Below are 19,628 nucleotides of genomic sequence, written 5' to 3' on the forward strand. Positions count from 1 at the left end.
TACTCATCGATCGATAAAAAATCTTTAGTTAGTAGAAAAATTTGGGATGATTGCCTCTTCAGAATTCCATGAAATAAACTCGCAAAAAATTCATAAATTGTCAAACATGATTTATATTATCAAAATTAATACCAATTATATAAAGTAAAGTACATATTAAAAAAAGCTCAAACATGGTGATTTGCAGTTAAGAAAACTTGCATACTCTATATAGTCTTTATTTCCAACGTTGGAAAATATAGACCAGGTCGATAATTATTAAAATTAAGGAAAATTGTAGTAAAATGAAACGTTTTGAAAAAGGAAGAAAATATAACAATGAAAAAAAATTAACTCGCTATAAAAGGTCGGGCAGTGGAAATCCTATGGAAAAAAATTTTAAAGCAAAGTTGTCGGCAATATAAAGATCTACAGATTTTGTATTCACACTTTTTTCACATAATCTTAAAATTTATGTGAAAAATTGTAACAACGCAAGTTTTCGGTTTTTTCTGGTAAATTTTGATGAAAACTCACCTTTTTATATCCCAAATACACTGTATGGGGTCTGGCTGTTCAATAACGAGACTGGTTCTGGCAATTCTTTTTTGGAAATGGATCCCGTGTGAATATCTAAAAACTTATTTTTTCTGCTTTTGGAAATTTCTTTGTGATTTCTTTAAAAAGTATTAAATATGAAATTAGGTTTCCAATGTTTTACGCAGCCAATTCTGCATAGATATATGATTTTTTCATAATGTGAAGGAGACCGTTTTCAGAAAATATAATAATTTTGTTTCATAAAAATATCTCTCACCGCGGCATACATGAAATATCGGAAATGGTTCTCGATTTGTTTTCTTTTCAAATTATTAATTAGAAATTATGCTATTACGAATTGAAATGTGAATTAAATTCCTCATATACTAGGAATTACGAATTAAACTAATAATTTACTTTTACTATTGTTTATTGTGGATCAATAAAAAGTTAACATCAATAGGTGTGATATTTACCGATAATTCTGTGACAATCTTTACCTGTTTAAGTACATATATATTACGCGAGTTTCAATAAACTGCGGGCGAAGCCGCGACGGGTATTGCTAGTACTATAATAGTGGCTGAAACGAATTTTGGGACATGCACGACAAGATATCTAGAATTATTAGTTATTTAATAGCTACACCTAGTAATTTATTTGATTTGATATATTAATTTTTTCGTTTTTTTTTACTTAATACAATTTTAAATCGAAAATTATAGGGTCAAAATAACTGTTTTACAAACAAAGTCGTTGAATTTTTTGTTCTTTGGAATTTCTACTTTCTGATGATGTGAAAAAATATCATCGACGATTATTTAGTAGGAGACCAGTTTCATCAATATTAAAGATGTTGAAAGGCTTAGTAAACAATTCGATATCCTGTAAAACGGTCTCCGAAAGGTTGAAATATAATTCTATATTATTCCGATTTATACCATTTAAACAAGGGATATATATTCTCTTCGATTTACGAATTTTTTGTATTGAATTTACGTTCCAAATTAACGATGCTCTGCAGATAGTTCCTGGAAGGAAACTCCTATAAACTGCATTATCTGCATATAACAACAAGTCTTCTTTCATTATAAAAGCTGAATGTAGTACCTCGACGCATATGTCCTTTTCTAGGATTATCTTTCTTTAAAACACCGTTCTAAAATTTTTCATGGATTGTTAGTTATTGCAGCCCTATAGACTAACATGTTTTGGTCTGGTGTGCGATGTCGACAAGAAGGTTACCCATACTTTTGATGGGTTGTGTAAGGTAAGAACGTACATGAACAATTGCTTCACTACATAAGTTAGATGTTTTGGTCGGACTAGCGTGCTACCATTTTATAAGGGCAACTCAAAATTGGCTACAACAAGATAACATAACTTTTGTAACAGAAGAAGATCAACCACGTAATTTAACTCAAGCACGTCCATTTAGAGATTTTTGAGCACTTTATGTTATAAACTTTATTGGTTACTAGGCCGCTAATTATGGCCAATAAGAAAAGTACTATTGAAAATAATTGTTACAAAAATATTTGGCTATATATTTTAGACCAGAACTAATTTAAAGATTGGGGAAGGTAGAAGTCACATAAAAATTATTTGTTTTCTATATTTTTAGGTGCAATCAATCTATTCTATCTCATCCTGTCTTCCAGTTTTTAAATAAGTGTACATACAGCTTTTATCTTATACATATGAGTTACTTGTATATAGCGTTTGCATCTATAAAAACTGCAATGTATTTCAGTTTATATTATATAGTAAGTATAATATTTTCTATGTAAATATTCCTTTTTTGTTGTATTCTTATATACAGAAACATACACGCACAAAGACAGAATCCGAAAAGTACTGTCAATCGTACTAAGATGCTAGATAGCTTCTTGAACAACGAAATCATCTAGTAAGATACAAAAAAGGCTCCTAAGAATACATAGTATCCAGAGGAGTCCCTCAAAGAACAAGTTATATATATATATATATATATATATATATATATATATATATATATATATATATATTCAATATTCAAGTCAACCGCATTAGTAAAAAATGGTGTTCTTCTTAATAAATATGTCAAGCTCATATTTGAACGAAAAAAATGAAGAATATTATCCCAACAAATCGAAAATTTATAATAGAAGCACCAAGTTAGAAATTACAAATAAATCATTGGTCATGAAACTTCCACAAACACAAAAACAAATACAGTCGTTCTTTTTGTATTATTTTGTGGTATTTTCTTTAAGTTAATTGCACTACAGCCTTCAGTTATTGGTTATATTGGTTAGGTAATTTTAGATGACCTTTGAGCTCTGAAACGTCATTGTGAATGGTGATCCAGCGTAACTGCTAGAGGTTATGTATATGATTCGATGGGTAAGAAACATATATTCTGGCAGAATACGAGGATATATTGATATCTAGTTAGCCTAGACCAGTTCCATGCATAAACAAAATATTGCGTTACTATAGCAACGAACAAAAACTTATTAGAAGTATCAGTGTAACGTCAAAAAAGTAAACCAGAGTTTCGCAATAAATTAAAAGAAAAAAGATGTTACCGAAATTGTGATAATAGAAAAATTGGAGTATCGAGCAATCATCAAATACCTGTATATAAAAGGGTTAAGAGGTAAGCAAGATATGCTTAATACACTTGGTGATCAATGTCCTTCGTATACGACCATGAAAAATTGGACTGTGAACTTCAAAAGAGGTGAATTTTCTATTGAAGATGATGACCGATAGGGAAGGCCAGTTTCTGTGTCAGTCCTAGAAAATATCGATGCAGTTCATGACGTGATTTTATCAGACCCTCGAATTGGGCTAGAACGGATATCTGAAGCACTAAATATTTCATACGAACGAGTTCATCATATAGTTCACGTCAATTTGGACATTAGAAAAATTGCTGCAAAATGGATCTCCAAATGATTGATTGTTGACCAAAAGCGTGTAAGGGTGGAAGGTTCGCCTTCGATCTGTGTTCTATTTAAAAACGATATAGATTTCTTAAGCCGAATTGTTGCTATGGATAAGATTTGGGTACATTTCTGCGATCCAGAAACAAAGTAGCAATCGAAGGAATGGCGACACTCTGGTTCTCCAAAACCTAAGAAGTTTCGTGTCCAAAAATCTACTGTAAAAGTTCTTGCTTCAGTTTTTTGGGATTGCCATGGAGTAATCATGATTGATTTTTTGGATAAGGGTAGAGCAATAACTAGAGATTGCTATTTAACACCAGATTTGGCTCTGTCCGACTATCATCTCTCTCTCAACTGAAAAAAAGTTCTTAAATTTTCTTCCAACGAGCAGGTAATAAAAGCTGTGAAAGTCTGGTTTGCAGAGTAGGAAGAAACACTTTTTTAAAAGGTCTAGAGACGTTGCAGGTTCGCTGTAATAGATGTATCCAATTATGAGGAGAATATATTGAGTAATAAAAGATTTTGACATTGAAATTTTGTTTGTCAGCCAACCGACGCTATTTTGTGAAACTACACTCTTAGTGTCAGGAAAGAATTGTCAGTCTGATATGCATTAATTTCAAAATTTTGTATAAACTGATAAGCATGAAATGACCAACAACCATCAGCGGGCACTTCTTTATTTCAAAACCTTACGGTAAACTCCTATTAAAAAAATAACCAAAAAACGTTTTTTTATGGTTGTTTAAAATGTATCGTTCACAACACGAGTTGGAAATTCGATAAACAATATACTATTTAACAAACTTTTACATAAGCAATCACTTTTCGCACTGTCGGCTGTCATTTAAAGGATCTCTTTCAATGGTACTTTCAATCCATATTTTATAATGTGCTATATTAGTACCATTGCGAATCAGATCTTTGACTGATATCATCCAAAGTTTCCAAACTAAACTTCTATAAACTCTTTGTGAATATGTTGAAACTCCATATCTCATTGAAATTACATTCTTATCCTTATCTTTAATTAACTGGGCTAGAGATAATAATGATATAAAATGATTTTCCTTATTTTTCAGACTTTCTGGTATTGTCAAATACTTTTAACAACCTTTGGTCTGTCGATAATATGTATACTTCTAATAGAAATTCCGTTTGCGAAATTGGAGAAAATTATTATTCAAAATCAGTAGATACCTTATCGGAAAAACTTAAATTTCATTTTTTCCATAGAATACTAATTTATTGTATACCTGGTTGAATGTTGATCATAATTTATGTACAAAATAAATGTATTGAAGAATATATATCAGAATTTTTTTATATAAATGGTGAGAATCAAGTTTATTATCACACTATACTTCATAACTTATTCGTTAAACATGATAATCAATGGTCTCAAATGAAGATCAATTGACGAAAGTGGAAAATACGTGTAGAGGCTTGAAAAAATTTATTTTTTCTATGAATCGCTTGTAAAACTATTCAAAAATATGGATTTAAAATTTCAAGTTAAAATTCTTTTTCGTTTGAAAGTTGGAAGCTGAAAATGAAGCATATGAATCTGAAGGTTTGTAATATGGTGCTGAAATAGCTGATAAATTGGTGAGTTGTTTCAATTAGTTTAATACTACTTTACATCAACTTTTTCTGTCACTTTTTTTTTAACGCGATTTTCTTGAAACAAGTTTTTTCGAACCTGTATACACTAGCTGTGAACAATCAGCTTGTAATTTGGTTTATTACAATGCACAATTGGGCAGTATATGAACCTCAATCATGAGCTACATGTTTATTTAAATTATTTTTTAATAGTTAACAATATATAGAAAACAGCTTTTCCAAAAAATCCAATTTTTATTTTTTTCTTTAATTGAGGTTTATATAGAAGATACGCATATAAAAAAATATCCGTGCCATTGATTTGAGTTAAAAATTGTGGCTTCCATCATGTAGATCAACTGATAAGGCGGATGACAACCTACGATGTCTATCAGCTGATATCCCCGCTACTTCTCAAATTATATTTTTGTAAAATATGAACAAATAATCATCTACATTATCAGTGACTAAGTGTTCGCTGAGGAATGTTCAACTACATCAACCAAATATCGACGCTCTTTGATGTTGTCTTCAGTTCTGGTCTCAAGCACCAACAAGATATGTTTTAACACCAGATGAGACTTAATAACGTGGAAATTACACAGTGGTTACAAATCTCTCCCAGGAATTGCGAGCTATTGGGGATGTTTATATCGGTCACACTTTTCAGAAGAGATGTAATACAATATCCGTCGAGATATTGGTGAAGTGGACTGTATAATTTTATTTTGTATTTAAATTTTCTATTTATTTTAAATGAAACAAAGTCCCATTTATTTTCTGGAAGCAAAGCTTCTTTTTATTAGAACCAAACGTTCTTACTTCGGTCTATATACTACATATACTACGTTCTCGTCTCGCTACATAAAAACGACAAGTAACGAAGAAAGAGTGACTGCCAGAGGCGTAGAGTAGAATGAATTTCTAAATAAAAAATTAAAACTAAAATTAAAACAAAATCAAACATAGCGCCGGCCTTGAAAGTACCAGCTTTTAAAAAGAAAAAAAATATACATTAAAGCAATAAACATAGCATAAAATTATATACAAGTAAAAAATAAGTACAACCAAATAACCCTTAATCGTCTATAGGTAAAACACATATCTTATTTATGGCACGTTTAGTGATACCACTGTAAGTCTTTACTGTCACTACTCTAACAAGTCCATCACTGCCTGGATGAGTCTTTACTATGCATCCCAATTTCCAACTCATTGGAGGGGTATCATCTTCCTTTAAGAGCACCATAGATCCCACTTGGATAGAGTCAATTTGAGTAACTCGCCATTTGGGTCGCTGCTGGAGTAAGTTCAAGTAGTCCTTGGACCACCTAGTCCAAAAGTGCTGTATCATCATAGTAATGTGCTTGTATCGAGATAACTGAATTTTATGGTCAGCAGGAACAGCTGGCTCTGGAATTGTTTGAATAGCAGTACCGATTAAGAAATGTGCTGGAGTCAAAGGCTGTAGATCATCAGGATCTTCGGTAAGAGGAAGGAGAGGGCGAGAATTTAGGATGCCCTCAATTTGAGATAGAAGAGTATAAAATTCTTCATAAGTAAGGTAAGTGTTGTTAAGTACACGTTTCAAATGGTGTTTAGTAGAGCGAACTGCACGTTCCCACAATCCTCCCATATGAGGAGAGTAAGGAGGATTAAAATGCCAAGTAATCAAGTTATCGGTTATAAACTCTTGAACAACTAGAGATTGGCTTAATTCAAAATACTTTAATAAATCCTTATTTGCCCTTACAAAGGTACTTGCATTATCTGAATAAATGTGCCTACATAAACCACGACGAGAAATAAATCTTTTGAATGCATTAAGGAAGCCATCAGCGGTAAGATCACTAACTAGTTCTAAGTGAGTGGCCTTGGAAGAAAAACATAAACAAACATATATAAGACTTAATGTATTTCTTGTTACGCAGCTTGCTGTCCTTTATTAAATATGGGCCAGCATAGTCAATACCTACCGTATGAAATGGCTTTGATGGGTTAACCCTTGATGAAGGTAGTTCACCCATTTTTTGAATTAGTCCAGTAGGCTGTACTCGAAAACATTTTACACATTTTCGTAAAACTCTGCGGATAGCTTGGCGACTAGAAAGAGGCCAAAACTCATTTCGAATGGTAGCTAGTACTGTTTGAGTACCAGCGTGAAAAAGCCTTTTGTGCTCATGATTAACAATTAATTCTGTGAAATAATCCTTACAAGGTAAGATAATTTGATGCCTTTGGTTATAAAATAGATCAGATTTGTTCAGCCTGCCACCAACTCTCAATATATTTTCGGAATCTAAGAATGGTGAAAGAGGAAGCAATTTGCTTTTACGTGAAATCTGTTTTCCTGATTTGAGTTTGTCTATTTCTGGTTTAAAATTCTTGTACTGTACTGATTTTATCAAAGTACATTTAGCGATATTAATTTCTTCCAAAGTTAGTTCACCTAAATTTCTGAGTGTTACTGACCTTTTGCAATTCGATGCAAACGTAAATAAATACGCAGTCACATGCAATAAAGTTTTGTAATTAGAGTATTTAGATATTATGTCAAAATCATTGCATATCTGTGCTCCCAAGGTTAAATTTATAGAAAGTTTTGTTTCTGGTAAATTTGTAATACCATTATTTGGAGCTAAAGGCCAATGGCTAGAATGCGGCAAAAAGGAGGGCCCATTCCACCACATTTTATATGAGCTAATTTCTGAAGGTTGTACTCCCCTTGATACGAAATCGGCTGGATTTTCCGACGAAGGCACATATCTCCATTCATTGTTCATCGTTAAGCTGAATTTGAGATATTCTGTTAGCTACAAAAGTCTTAAAAGTACTAGGTTCCCTTTTTATCCACGCCAATGTAATTGTGGAGTCACACCAAAACATTATTTTATCAAAGGATAAATTCATTGATTCCAGTAGCCTTGAAGCTAATTGTGCACCTAAAAGTACTGCCATAAGCTCCAGACGGGGAAGGGTAATTGTTTTCAAAGGTGCTACCTTGGATTTTGCACAAGCTAAACTTACCTTATAGCCAATATTATTTCGGGATAAAATATAAATTACTGCTATATAAGCGCTTGGGGAGGCATCAGTGAAACAGTGAAGTTCTAAGTCAATGGCATTATTGATTATCAGACAACGTGATATTTTTAATTTATTAATTTCACATATGTTGTCTTAAAAATTTAAAAACGATTTAATAATCCGGTAAAACATCGTCCCAATCTACCTTGAGTGACCACAATTTTTGCAGTAAAATTTTTGCCGTTATTGTCACCGGGGCGATTAATCCCAACGAATCAAAAACTTGTGATATTATAGATAGAATCGATCTTTTGGTATAAGTTTTTATACTTAATTTGTTAGCGGAATAACTAAAAACGTCCTCTAAGGAGAACCAAAAGACTCCTAACGTTTTTGTACTAGATCCATCCTTAATCATAAATTCAGAGGAAGAGAGATCCAGATTTAAATTTTCAAATATTTCTGTTCTATTTGACGTCCATTTTCGAAGTGGAAATTTAGCAGAATCTAGAATATTTATCAAATGTTTGATTAAATAAATGGCGTCTTCTACACTGTCGGTTCCTGAGATTAAATCATCCATGTAGAAATTGTTTTCTATAACGTGACTTGCCTCGGGAAAATCTTTTGAATTTTCTATAGCCAGTTGCTTCAAGCATCTGGTGGCTAAAAATGAACTAGGACCTAAGCCGTAAATTACAGTATTAAGTTCATATTCTTGAACCGATTTGGACTTATCTTCTCGCCATAATATATGTTGAAATTGTCGATCCGAGGGATGTAACTTTATTTGTCGGTACATCTTCTCTATATCTGCCGTAAAGGCAATTTGGTGCTTTCTAAATCTTAACAATGTATTAAATATATCAGGTTGTATGATTGGACCCACCATCAAAACGTCGTTCAGACTGATATTATTAGTGGATTTACAGGAACCATCAAAAACTACCCGTACTTTAGTAGTCAAAGAACTAAATTTTAGTACACAGTGGTGAGGTAAAATGAATTTAACTTCTGACCCTAAAGATTCGTTTACCAAGGACATATGCCCCAACTTGAAATAATTTTCCATGAATTTAGAATATTCCGTATTCAAGTAACTATTATTCAGCACCCTTTTTTCTACAGACTTCAGTCGCTTTAGAGCTATATCCCTAGTTTGGCCAAAAATAGGTTTTTTTTGAAAGGTAATTTAACAGCAAATCGGCCATCACCTTCTCTATAAAAGTTTTTTACAAAATGCTCCTCACAATTATTTTCTTCTACTGAGTAAACGGATTGATTCGTATTAGAAACTTCCTCAATTTTCCAAAAGGACTCTAATTGTTCCTGAACGACTATTTTAGAAAGATTACAAAATGTAGCCATTGAAGGGGCTGTAAAATTTCCTGAAATGATCCACCCCAAATGCGATTCCTGTAGAATAGGTAGCCTCTTCCCTAACTTGATTTGATTGCTTAATAAAAGTTCGTAAAATATATTACAACCAAGCAAAATGTCAATCTTAGCTGATGTATCAAAAGTAATGTCAGCCAGCAATAAATTTTTAGGAATTTTAATGTTTGAAAGATCTATATTAAACTGTGGTACCTTGCCTGTAATTTGATCTATGACTAAAAATGGCAAATTTGCTTCAAATTCAGTATGAATTGATTTTATTTTTGCCTGAAAAATTTTAGAAACATTCGTAGAATTTGTTGCATTTATACCTACTACTGGAATTGAAACAGATTTATATGGTAAATTCAATGCATGTGCTAACTCGGTCGTACAAAATGAACTTTGGCTTCCGGAATCCAAAAGAGCTCTGCACCGCACTGGTTTATTATTAACATCGAAGATATCTATCAATGCAGTGGATAAAATAACACAGTTATTAAAAATACTTGTAGAACTCAAACTATTAATTTCGGATGCAGTTTCACCACTTTTGACGATTGTAGATTTAATTTCAAGTTCATTTTCGTTATTTGTTGTATTAGACAAATTTCCTTTAGTATTAAAAAATCTAGTTGCATTACTAGCTTCATTTATATGTAATAATACGTTATGTTTCTTGTTACATATGCTACAATTGTATCCTCTACAAACATTAGCAAAATGGCCCTTGCGAAGACAATTTACGCAACCCTTTAATTTCCTTACTGAATTTAGCCTAGAGACTGCATCTAACCGCAAAAAACTTTCACAATTATAAATTAAATGATCAGATTTATTGCAATATATACAAAATTGACCTTTAGTCTGTAAAGAAGCGTGACTTAACACTTTATTCTGTTTTACATTGGTATTATTATTTATATTTTTATTTTTGCTGCATCTTTCCTTTAAAAAGTCAACAAATAAATCAATTTTCGGGGAGTTTATTTTATGTATTTTAGTTTCCCATTCCTTACGTGTTGATTTGTCAAGTTTCTCTTCTAATAAAAATAATAAAATTCTGTCCCATTCATCTACGGGTTCTTTTTGTTGCCTTAATGCTCTATAATTTAAATTGAATATGTCTAAGAAATTTCTTAAGTCAAAAAAATTTTCTTTATTGATTTTAGGCAAATCAAAAATATTTTTTAAATGGATTTTAATCAAAGATTTTGTATCCTCGTACCTGTCTTTTAACATATCCCATGCTATTTCATAATTTGAATCAGTAGTTTCTAAGTCACCTATTAATTTTGCAGCTTCACCTTTTACTGCTGATTGCAAATAGAAGAATTTTTCTGTTGGAGACAAACTCGAATCATCATGAATTAGTGATTTAAATCGGTCGTGAAATGATGACCAACAATTTTCATCACCCGAAAAAGATGGTAAGGAAATTTTTGGTAATCTTAGATTATGAGATATACCTGATCGCGGCCTAGAACTATCGACTATCAAAGATTCAATATCTGATACACCATCGTTCGTGTTCATCAAGGTTTTAGCATCATTTAGTAACTCATAAAATTTGTTTTCAAATTCTCTACGATCCTTATCAAAAACAATTTGATTTCTTTCCGTATCTTCTAAATTTTCCTCAATTTCCGATTGAATTGTTTCAAAATCGTCTAAAGATACTTTCGAATCTATCGGCTACGTAAATTCTTTTTGAGGGATCTTGTTCGATTTCCTTCAAAAAATTCTCAAACCTTGTAACTGATACCTTAATAGTAGACCTTTTCTTATATAAATTCTTCATTTTTTCCGACTCGGCCATTTTATTTTATTTTTATCGCGCGCCTATGAAATGAGTTTTGATTTGTTTACTAGTAATAACTTTACAGAAAAACTGCGACTTTTTTGTACTTAGCCGCTCCGCTGGCGCCGTCCGAATGTTTTGTCTACTTGGCTAATGAAAAAAACGGAGTATATTACTTTCTTACTAGGATCTAGGATGCAAATATTGCAAATACCTTTCTAAAGATACAACATGAATAATTCAAAATAATTTGTTGTGTATTAATCGATATTTATATTAATTGCAAATTACTTGTGAATTCATCTCGATACCTTAATATTGAATGATAATATTTGAGCAAGAAAATAAGGCAATTTTTTTTATAATAAAGTAAAGAACAATACTATATTCCTATATTGAAACCAATTTTTACCTGTATTTAAATTTACGTCAAATAAGTGTGCCTTACCGACAAGGTAATACCTATAGTTTTGTTTAACGTTAACCTGAAATATTTTATCTTGCAATTGTATTGAACTATATATTATTTACTGCAAAACAATAATAAAAAACTTTTCCATCAGAAATCGACGACACTATGAGGAGGAATAAATAATAAAATGGAAAGGACTTACAGGTTTCTTCTTCCTGATGCGGTAGTTTGAAAGGATCTTCTTGTGCACAACACAACTTTATTTATTTATAATTTGTTAATCATCGGCTCGAATGACCAAAATGTTGTATTGAATGAAGTGGACTGTATAATTTTATTTTGTATTTAAATTTTCTATTTATTTTAAATGAAACAAAGTCCCATTTATTTTCTGGAAGCAAAGCTTCTTTTTATTAGAACCAAACGTTCTTACTTCGGTCTATATACTACATATACTACGTTCTCGTCTCGCTACATAAAAACGACAAGTAACGAAGAAAGAGAGACTGCCAGAGGCGTAGAGTAGAATGAATTTCTAAATAAAAAATTAAAACTAAAATTAAAACAAAATCAAACAATTGGCCAGGAAAGTAGTTTTCTGGAGAACGGCAGAATACATTTTCGAAATATCAAATTACGACATTATTTCAGAAGTGAATAGTAGTGTAGCCTATCAGCTCTAATAAATAATATTCGTTTTTAAACCTTAGCCAATTGCTCCCGTTTCTTGTTTGATTTCTTCGTTTAACCGTTACAATGAGTTCGCATGATACCCGCTGTTGATAGTTTTCTCTGTCTCAAGATTGTCAATAGAAATCATCACACGCGCATCGTCAAAAACCAACGCCACAAACTTGCCTGAAGATGGAAAGGTTATTGCCTTTTTTTGAAGCCGATTCTTCCTTTTCGGTCCATTCGATTGTTCTTTTTTTTTTCGGGTGTTAGCTGATGAACCGACGTTTCATCCATTGTTATCAAACGGTTCGAAAATTTGGCTTTATTTCTGTGAAACGATGGAAACATCTTCATGATGTGAGCAAACGCGGGACCCATCTTGCTCACAGCTTTCTCAAGTACAAATCTCCCATTAATATGCGACGTACCACACTTTTTGAAATACCTGCTATATCTGCTAGCTCGCGTACTTTTAGTTGTCTATCATCTAGTACCGCTTTGTCGATTTTCTTTAACATTTCTGGAGACCTCACCTCATTTGGACGACCACTGCAATGTTGGTCTTCGCTTAAACTCTGCCCTGTTTAAACTCGGCTATTCAATATTTCTGTTGATAACGAAGGAGATTTTTTATTGGTTGAGGTAAGACATTTCAAATGAAAGTATTGTATAACAAAATGATGATCAATTTTGCCCATGTTTATAAATTCACTAGAAACGGTCAATATTAATGTCTGCCAAATAAATACTAAACAACATGACGTCTTCAAACTTGGAACATATGTTGTATAGACCATATACTTTCTAATACAGTGTTATATTTCAATCAACTATTGCCATCTCTAGTTCAGGTCAGTTATTTCTGGGACCATCCTCGTAGTCTTTTAAATTTTTTTTGTGTTGGAGGACAAATGAGATTTCTTGTGTACTGGCTACTCTTCAAAATTTTCATATTTGTGATATGACTTCTTCAGAAAAAAGGGAATGATAATAAGAACAGAATGTTTATCATTGTGATGGTAATATTTTCAACACCATTAGAAAGTGAAGATTTCAACAAACAAAAAGCTTAGCGACTTTTTAGAAAAAGCTGTTTTTCACATAAATTTTGAGGTAGTATGAAAAGTTTGAACATAAAAGTAGTTTATCTTTTTATTAATTACAACTTTTCCAACAAACTTTTTTCCATATGACGATTTTAATGTAGATGTAGAACTGCTTAACGAAAACAGGAGTGCTTGCAAACCAACAGATCCAAGGAAAAAAAAATTAAAGTGGAGTCAGGCAAAAGCGTTTCAACGACAGAGTTTTCAGAGCAGCAACCATAGACAAGCAATAATACAGTGTGTCTCAAGAGAATGAAACTTCGGAGCGTGAGACATAAATGGAATTAGAAGTGATGAAACAGTGGAGGTACAGCCTATTCTGGAAAACATTGCCACTAAGGACTTTGTAGATTGTAGAATTTAAAGCAAACGAAATGATAGATCATTGAGCAAAATAACTTTTGAACTTGAATTGACAGAAGTCTATGAACTTCCTTTGCGTTTCAAGCATGGGATTTTCTACTATTTTATATTTACAGCTTTTTCCGAGCAAAAATTGAAGAGTTGTCAGCTTAAAAGTGTCGATTTTCAAATGCGCTGAGCTGTATTTGCAAGCTGCAACACAAGCTCTAATGAAATTTCTTATATAATTGAGGAAAATAATAGTGGGTTGGTAGATTTTCAATTACGGACATAATATTATGTTTTATAACATTCCTGGACTATAAGTCTCTCCACAATCGCCATAAGAATAATACATTCCTGTTCGTTTAACTCAGTTGAATTTTAAAAATACTTTGTTGCAATAAAAACCTTCCACTAATGAAAAAAATGAACACCTAATGTCATTTTAAAACAATTAGTGTTAGGAAAACTCACTATCATATTCGAAGTTTTAGTAATTATACTTTCAAACCACGGTTATTTTGGAACTAATTGTATAATTATACCGCACTGATAATTGTATCTGCAATTTGATATATTGTGAAAAACTAGCGATATATATTGAGTTTCACATTTTTGAGATACATGTCGATTTCCTTCTCTAACGCTTTCCTGCAACTACGCAATCTGAGAGCTTCGACATCATTGAGGCAAGCACCCTATTTAACTTTTCTTTGCAATCCTACCCGAAACTGAAAAATTTGTAAAGTTACTTTATAAACACATTGTAAATTGCTCACTCATACTAACCAATCTAGACGATCATTGAATAATTTTAATGCCATAGAGGCATATCTAACACAACTATCATTAATCTGTCTTTATTTGACTACACTGTTTTTGTATATCACACCAGTCTACTCAATAAAATAAAAATTGGAACTTCTAAAATTTCTTTACTGTGTGAAAAATAAGAACATCCAAATCAATAACTATACACAAAAATGGACAAAAGATGATTCAGTGGGAGATGTCAAACATCTATTTTTGATTCATTCTTACATTTGAAGATTTACAAGAAACTAAATGGTTTAAAATGGGCATTTACTTGTCCTCTTATATTCAGTAGAAGTTTCTTTTATCTGGCCTTCGTATCCTTCTCCGAATTCGATCTTGATGAAAACGTTACCCTTATTCATTTGAGTATGCTTCGATCTATAATCGGTTGTACATTCTAATAGGAGCAGTAACCGGTCAATCAGGAACTCGTTTCTTGTGGTGAGACAATTCGCTGAACTGAAGTTTCTAGTATGTTTATGGTTCTTGTGCTACTTTTTCCATTTATTCCTGTCCTGGGTATTACTTCACCATCTACGGATTCCATTTTGTTCAGATCATTTGTTACTTGACTTTCCCATTAGCTTTTTGGTCTTTCTTGAGGAATTATTATTTTTTAATCATTTTATATGGCCTAGACAGCGTATTTACTACACATTCATAAATCTGGTTATAAAAGATTCCTCTAATTTCAGGGTTCATAAGGAATCTACTTTGTCTCTCTTCTAGTTATGTTTTTCTTTCGAAGGTTTCAAGTTTTTCTTAATTAGCTTTTCTTAAATTCATCGTTACTTCTCTAAAGGTTACTGTTGGCCGTATTATTGTTCTGTATACTCTTATTTTAGTACATCTACTGAGGCCAGAATGTATGGTATAGGTTTGTCAGTGTATCGAAAATTGTTAACCGATTTGATTAAATATTTTTCTATCGTTATGTTTTTAAATGTAGGGCCATTTTTTCTATTTTTTTAGCCCTATATACTCAATCTTGCCTTCAATTAGTTCCGGTGTTGAAACAGTAACAGGGCGACCTGGGTGCTGGTCATTTTCAGTGCTCTCTCGGCCTTCACTAAAGCGCTTACACCATTCATAAACACGCACAAAAGATAGAGAATTGTCCCCATAGGCCTCTTGCAACAATTTATAGCACTCAGTCGATGCTTTTATCAATTTAATGAGAAATTACAGAAAGTACAATATAACGAAAGTACTTTATGTATTCATTCTGAATTTAAGTGGAAAAGCACATCATTTTGGAGTCACTAGAATTCTTCACCTGTATTTCATATAATTTCATTTATTTGATATAATAAACCCTTCACTTCATGACAAAAATAGAACAGATAGTGACTCAACTCTATCCAACAGTTTAGGAAATGAAGCATCTTCTTTGTTTCGCTAATTTCAACAAAAGATCAAAACCTCATCTCGTTTGAGATTGAATACTCTTAAAATTGGGGGCTCGAATACGAGGGTCACATATTTTCGTGATAGACTTTTAATTTCAGCTTTTATTTTTTTATGTTCACAACTGGACATATTCTCAGCCTAAGTTGGCAATATGGCTCAATCTTTCAGCAAGATTGCATTGGACGAATAGTTCTTCGTATCTAGTTTCTTTATCGATCATCTGGTAAGCACGACAAAATCTAAACTCCTCAGAGAACAAAACGTTACTCGTATAGGCGTGATTAAAGCTCGTAGTGTTACTTCGCATGAGCAAGTCGAATAGCAGTGAGAATTGAGCTGGCATTTTGGATGATAATATAGTTCCGTCCAGTTGTTAGCAAGCTTTCAATCTACTGTTACAGCTGAACTGAAAATGCCTATACACTGCCTGTTTTTCAGTCAGATTCTGGCCTTAGAGCAAAGCTTCTGGTTTGAATTATCTGCTGAATGGCTCTAAGTAGCACAAATTTCATTCTTACATACAGAGCTCAAAATAATGAACATTTTGCATGATTTTGTGTAGTTTAATAGAAACAGAACTCGTTGTGATGAAGAGACTGTTTTTCTATGATTTTAGACATAGATTGATCCAACTGCAATGTGCCTCGACTTTTAGTGATGAAGCACCATCTCCCGCCACCGTATTTCTTTATTTTCCCGAATTTAATCGTGATCGCACTTCGTTACAGGACGAATTTCGTGCATGAAGGTCTTCCAAAATCAGCTGTTGTGCCAGAAAATATGAATGCTGTCCTTAAATGAATATTGCACGTCACGTAACATATCATAAGATTTCATTCTATATTCAGTCTTGTCAGTCTTGTCAGTCTTGTCAGTCTTGTCAGTCTTGTCAGTCTTGTCAGTCTTGTCAGTCTTGTCAGTCTTGTCAGTCTTGTCAGTCTTGTCAGTCTTGTCAGTCTTGTCAGTCTTGTCAGTCTTGTCAGTCTTGTCAGTCTTGTCAGTCTTGTCAGTCTTGTCAGTCTTGTCAGTCTTGTCAGTCTTGTCAGTCTTGTCAGTCTTGTCAGTCTTGTCAGTCTTGTCAATCTTGTCAGTCTTGTCAGTCTTGTCAGTCTTGTCAGTCTTGTCAGTCTTGTCAGTCTTGTCAGTCTTGTCAGTCTTGTCAGTCTTGTCAGTCTTGTCAGTCTTGTCAGTCTTGTCAGTCTTGTCAGTCTTGTCAGTCTTGTCAGTCTTGTCAGTCTTGTCAGTCTTGTCAGTCTTGTCAGTCTTGTCAGTCTTGTCAGTCTTGTCAGTCTTGTCAGTCTTGTCAGTCTTGTCAGTCTTGTCAGTCTTGTCAGTCTTGTCAGTCTTGTCAGTCTTGTCAGTCTTGTCAGTCTTGTCAGTCTTGTCAGTCTTGTCAGTCTTGTCAGTCTTGTCAGTCTTGTCAGTCTTGTCAGTCTTGTCAGTCTTGTCAGTCTTGTCAGTCTTGTCAGTCTTGTCAGTCTTGTCAGTCTTGTCAGTCTTGTCAGTCTTGTCAGTCTTGTCAGTCTTGTCAGTCTTGTCAGTCTTGTCAGTCTTGTCAGTCTTGTCAGTCTTGTCAGTCTTGTCAGTCTTGTCAGTCTTGTCAGTCTTGTCAGTCTTGTCAGTCTTGTCAGTCTTGTCAGTCTTGTCAGTCTTGTCAGTCTTGTCAGTCTTGTCAGTCTTGTCAGTCTTGTCAGTCTTGTCAGTCTTGTCAGTCTTGTCAGTCTTGTCAGTCTTGTCAGTCTTGTCAGTCTTGTCAGTCTTGTCAGTCTTGTCAGTCTTGTCAGTCTTGTCAGTCTTGTCAGTCTTGTCAGTCTTGTCAGTCTTGTCAGTCTTGTCAGTCTTGTCAGTCTTGTCAGTCTTGTCAGTCTTGTCAGTCTTGTCAGTCTTGTCAGTCTTGTCAGTCTTGTCAGTCTTGTCAGTCTTGTCAGTCTTGTCAGTCTTGTCAGTCTTGTCAGTCTTGTCAGTCTTGTCAGTCTTGTCAGTCTTGTCAGTCTTGTCAGTCTTGTCAGTCTTGTCAGTCTTGTCAGTCTTGTCAGTCTTGTCAGTCTTGTCAGTCTTGTCAGTCTTGTCAGTCTTGTCAGTCTTGTCAGTCTTGTCAGTCTTGTCAGTCTTGTCAGTCTTGTCAGTCTTGTCAGTCTTGTCAGTCTTGTCAGTCTTGTCAGTCTTGTCAGTCTTGTCAGTCTTGTCAGTCTTGTCAGTCTTGTCAGTCTTGTCAGTCTTGTCAGTCTTGTCAGTCTTGTCAGTCTTGTCAGTCTTGTCAGTCTTGTCAGTCTTGTCAGTCTTGTCAGTCTTGTCAGTCTTGTCAGTCTTGTCAGTCTTGTCAGTCTTGTCAGTCTTGCCAGTCTTGTCAGTCTTGTCAGTCTTGTCAGTCTTGTCAGTCTTGTCAGTCTTGCCAGTCTTGCCAGTCTTGCCAGTCTTGTCAGTCTTGTCAGTCTTGTCAGTCTTGTCAGTCTTGTCAGTCTTGCCAGTCTTGCCAGTCTTGTCAGTCTTGTCAGTCTTGTCAGTCTTGTCAGTCTTGTCAGTCTTGTCAGTTTTGTCAGTCTTGTATAATACATTAATCCATAATATGTAGATCTATAAAGATTGTTAATCAGTTTTACAGTGTGTTAGCCATTCCTGGTATGTTGATGTAGATATGCAATTATACATTTTATCAACATTCATATTTTGGTTACTCCAATTCGATACTAGACTTGGTATTGGTGCATTAACCCTTGCTACTTTTGGTTCTATCACTTCAGGTTTCTATATAGGATATAAAGAAAATATGTATGCAGTACCAGATCAGGATAAAATTAACACGTCATAACACAAGTATCAATTTATTTGCTTTCAGGTTTTTTCATTCATATTTCAATGATTACTATATGCAAACTGAGACCAGGGCTGTAACTTGGCTAATAGGAGGTTGGTTATTTTTTAGCTCAGAATGCATACACCAATGTGAAATTGCCAAAGGTAAGTATTGCGGCATGTAATATTGCATTTGATATATTGATACCACATCACCTAGAATTTTCGGAATCCTAGATGATTTTAATACCAGAATTCGTCATCTTCTCTTCCACAAGCTCCCAGGTGTATTATTTTTGAGGTCCGTATTCTCTCACACTTCAAGTAAGGCCGCACTACAGGATGCTAGATGGTCGCATGTAGGCTGGATGGTGGAAGGTCATAATTTGAGGCGGCAACTTAACGGAGAATTCGTGAGGGTATATTAAAAATTACAACAACACCCTGACCAATTCCATTTCATTTTAGGATTAGAATTGAGGTATTTCATTTCTTTAAAACACTGAACTGAGCTCACGCTCTCCTCTTTTTCCGCTAAGCTACTAGAATATAATATCAAACACGACTGATATGGGTGGTAAGCCACCAGTTCCTTAAGAGAGTTTCAGGGGGTTAGATGGTTAGGTGGTTACTGCGTCTACTGTTGTACTTTCAATTACGTTTATGAATAGCTTTATGGTCGCCAGGCAATATCTACCAGCCCACCAATCTTGTACACATGTAGTGCGTCCTCTGGTTTCGAGAGAATGTGGATAGAGTCTACGTTGCATTCTCTGCTAAATCTAACGTCTTCATATGTTTCTTTAGGC

General features: G+C 33.7%; 1 protein-coding gene across 1 annotated transcript; it reads right to left on the reverse strand.

Moving 5' to 3' along the window:
• Positions 1–6,135: 6,135 nt before the first annotated feature.
• LOC130447083 (uncharacterized) lies at positions 6,136–7,840 on the reverse strand. Its single transcript, XM_056783740.1, has 2 exons — positions 7,034–7,840; positions 6,136–6,930 (listed from the first exon to the last, which is right to left on the reverse strand). The coding sequence occupies exons 1-2, from the start codon at positions 7,838–7,840 to the stop codon at positions 6,136–6,138; spliced, it is 1,602 nt and encodes a 533-aa protein (XP_056639718.1).
• Positions 7,841–19,628: the final 11,788 nt, after the last annotated feature.

This window comes from Diorhabda sublineata, chromosome 7 (assembly GCF_026230105.1).
Source record: "Diorhabda sublineata isolate icDioSubl1.1 chromosome 7, icDioSubl1.1, whole genome shotgun sequence".
NCBI classification, from domain to species: domain Eukaryota; kingdom Metazoa; phylum Arthropoda; class Insecta; order Coleoptera; family Chrysomelidae; genus Diorhabda; species Diorhabda sublineata.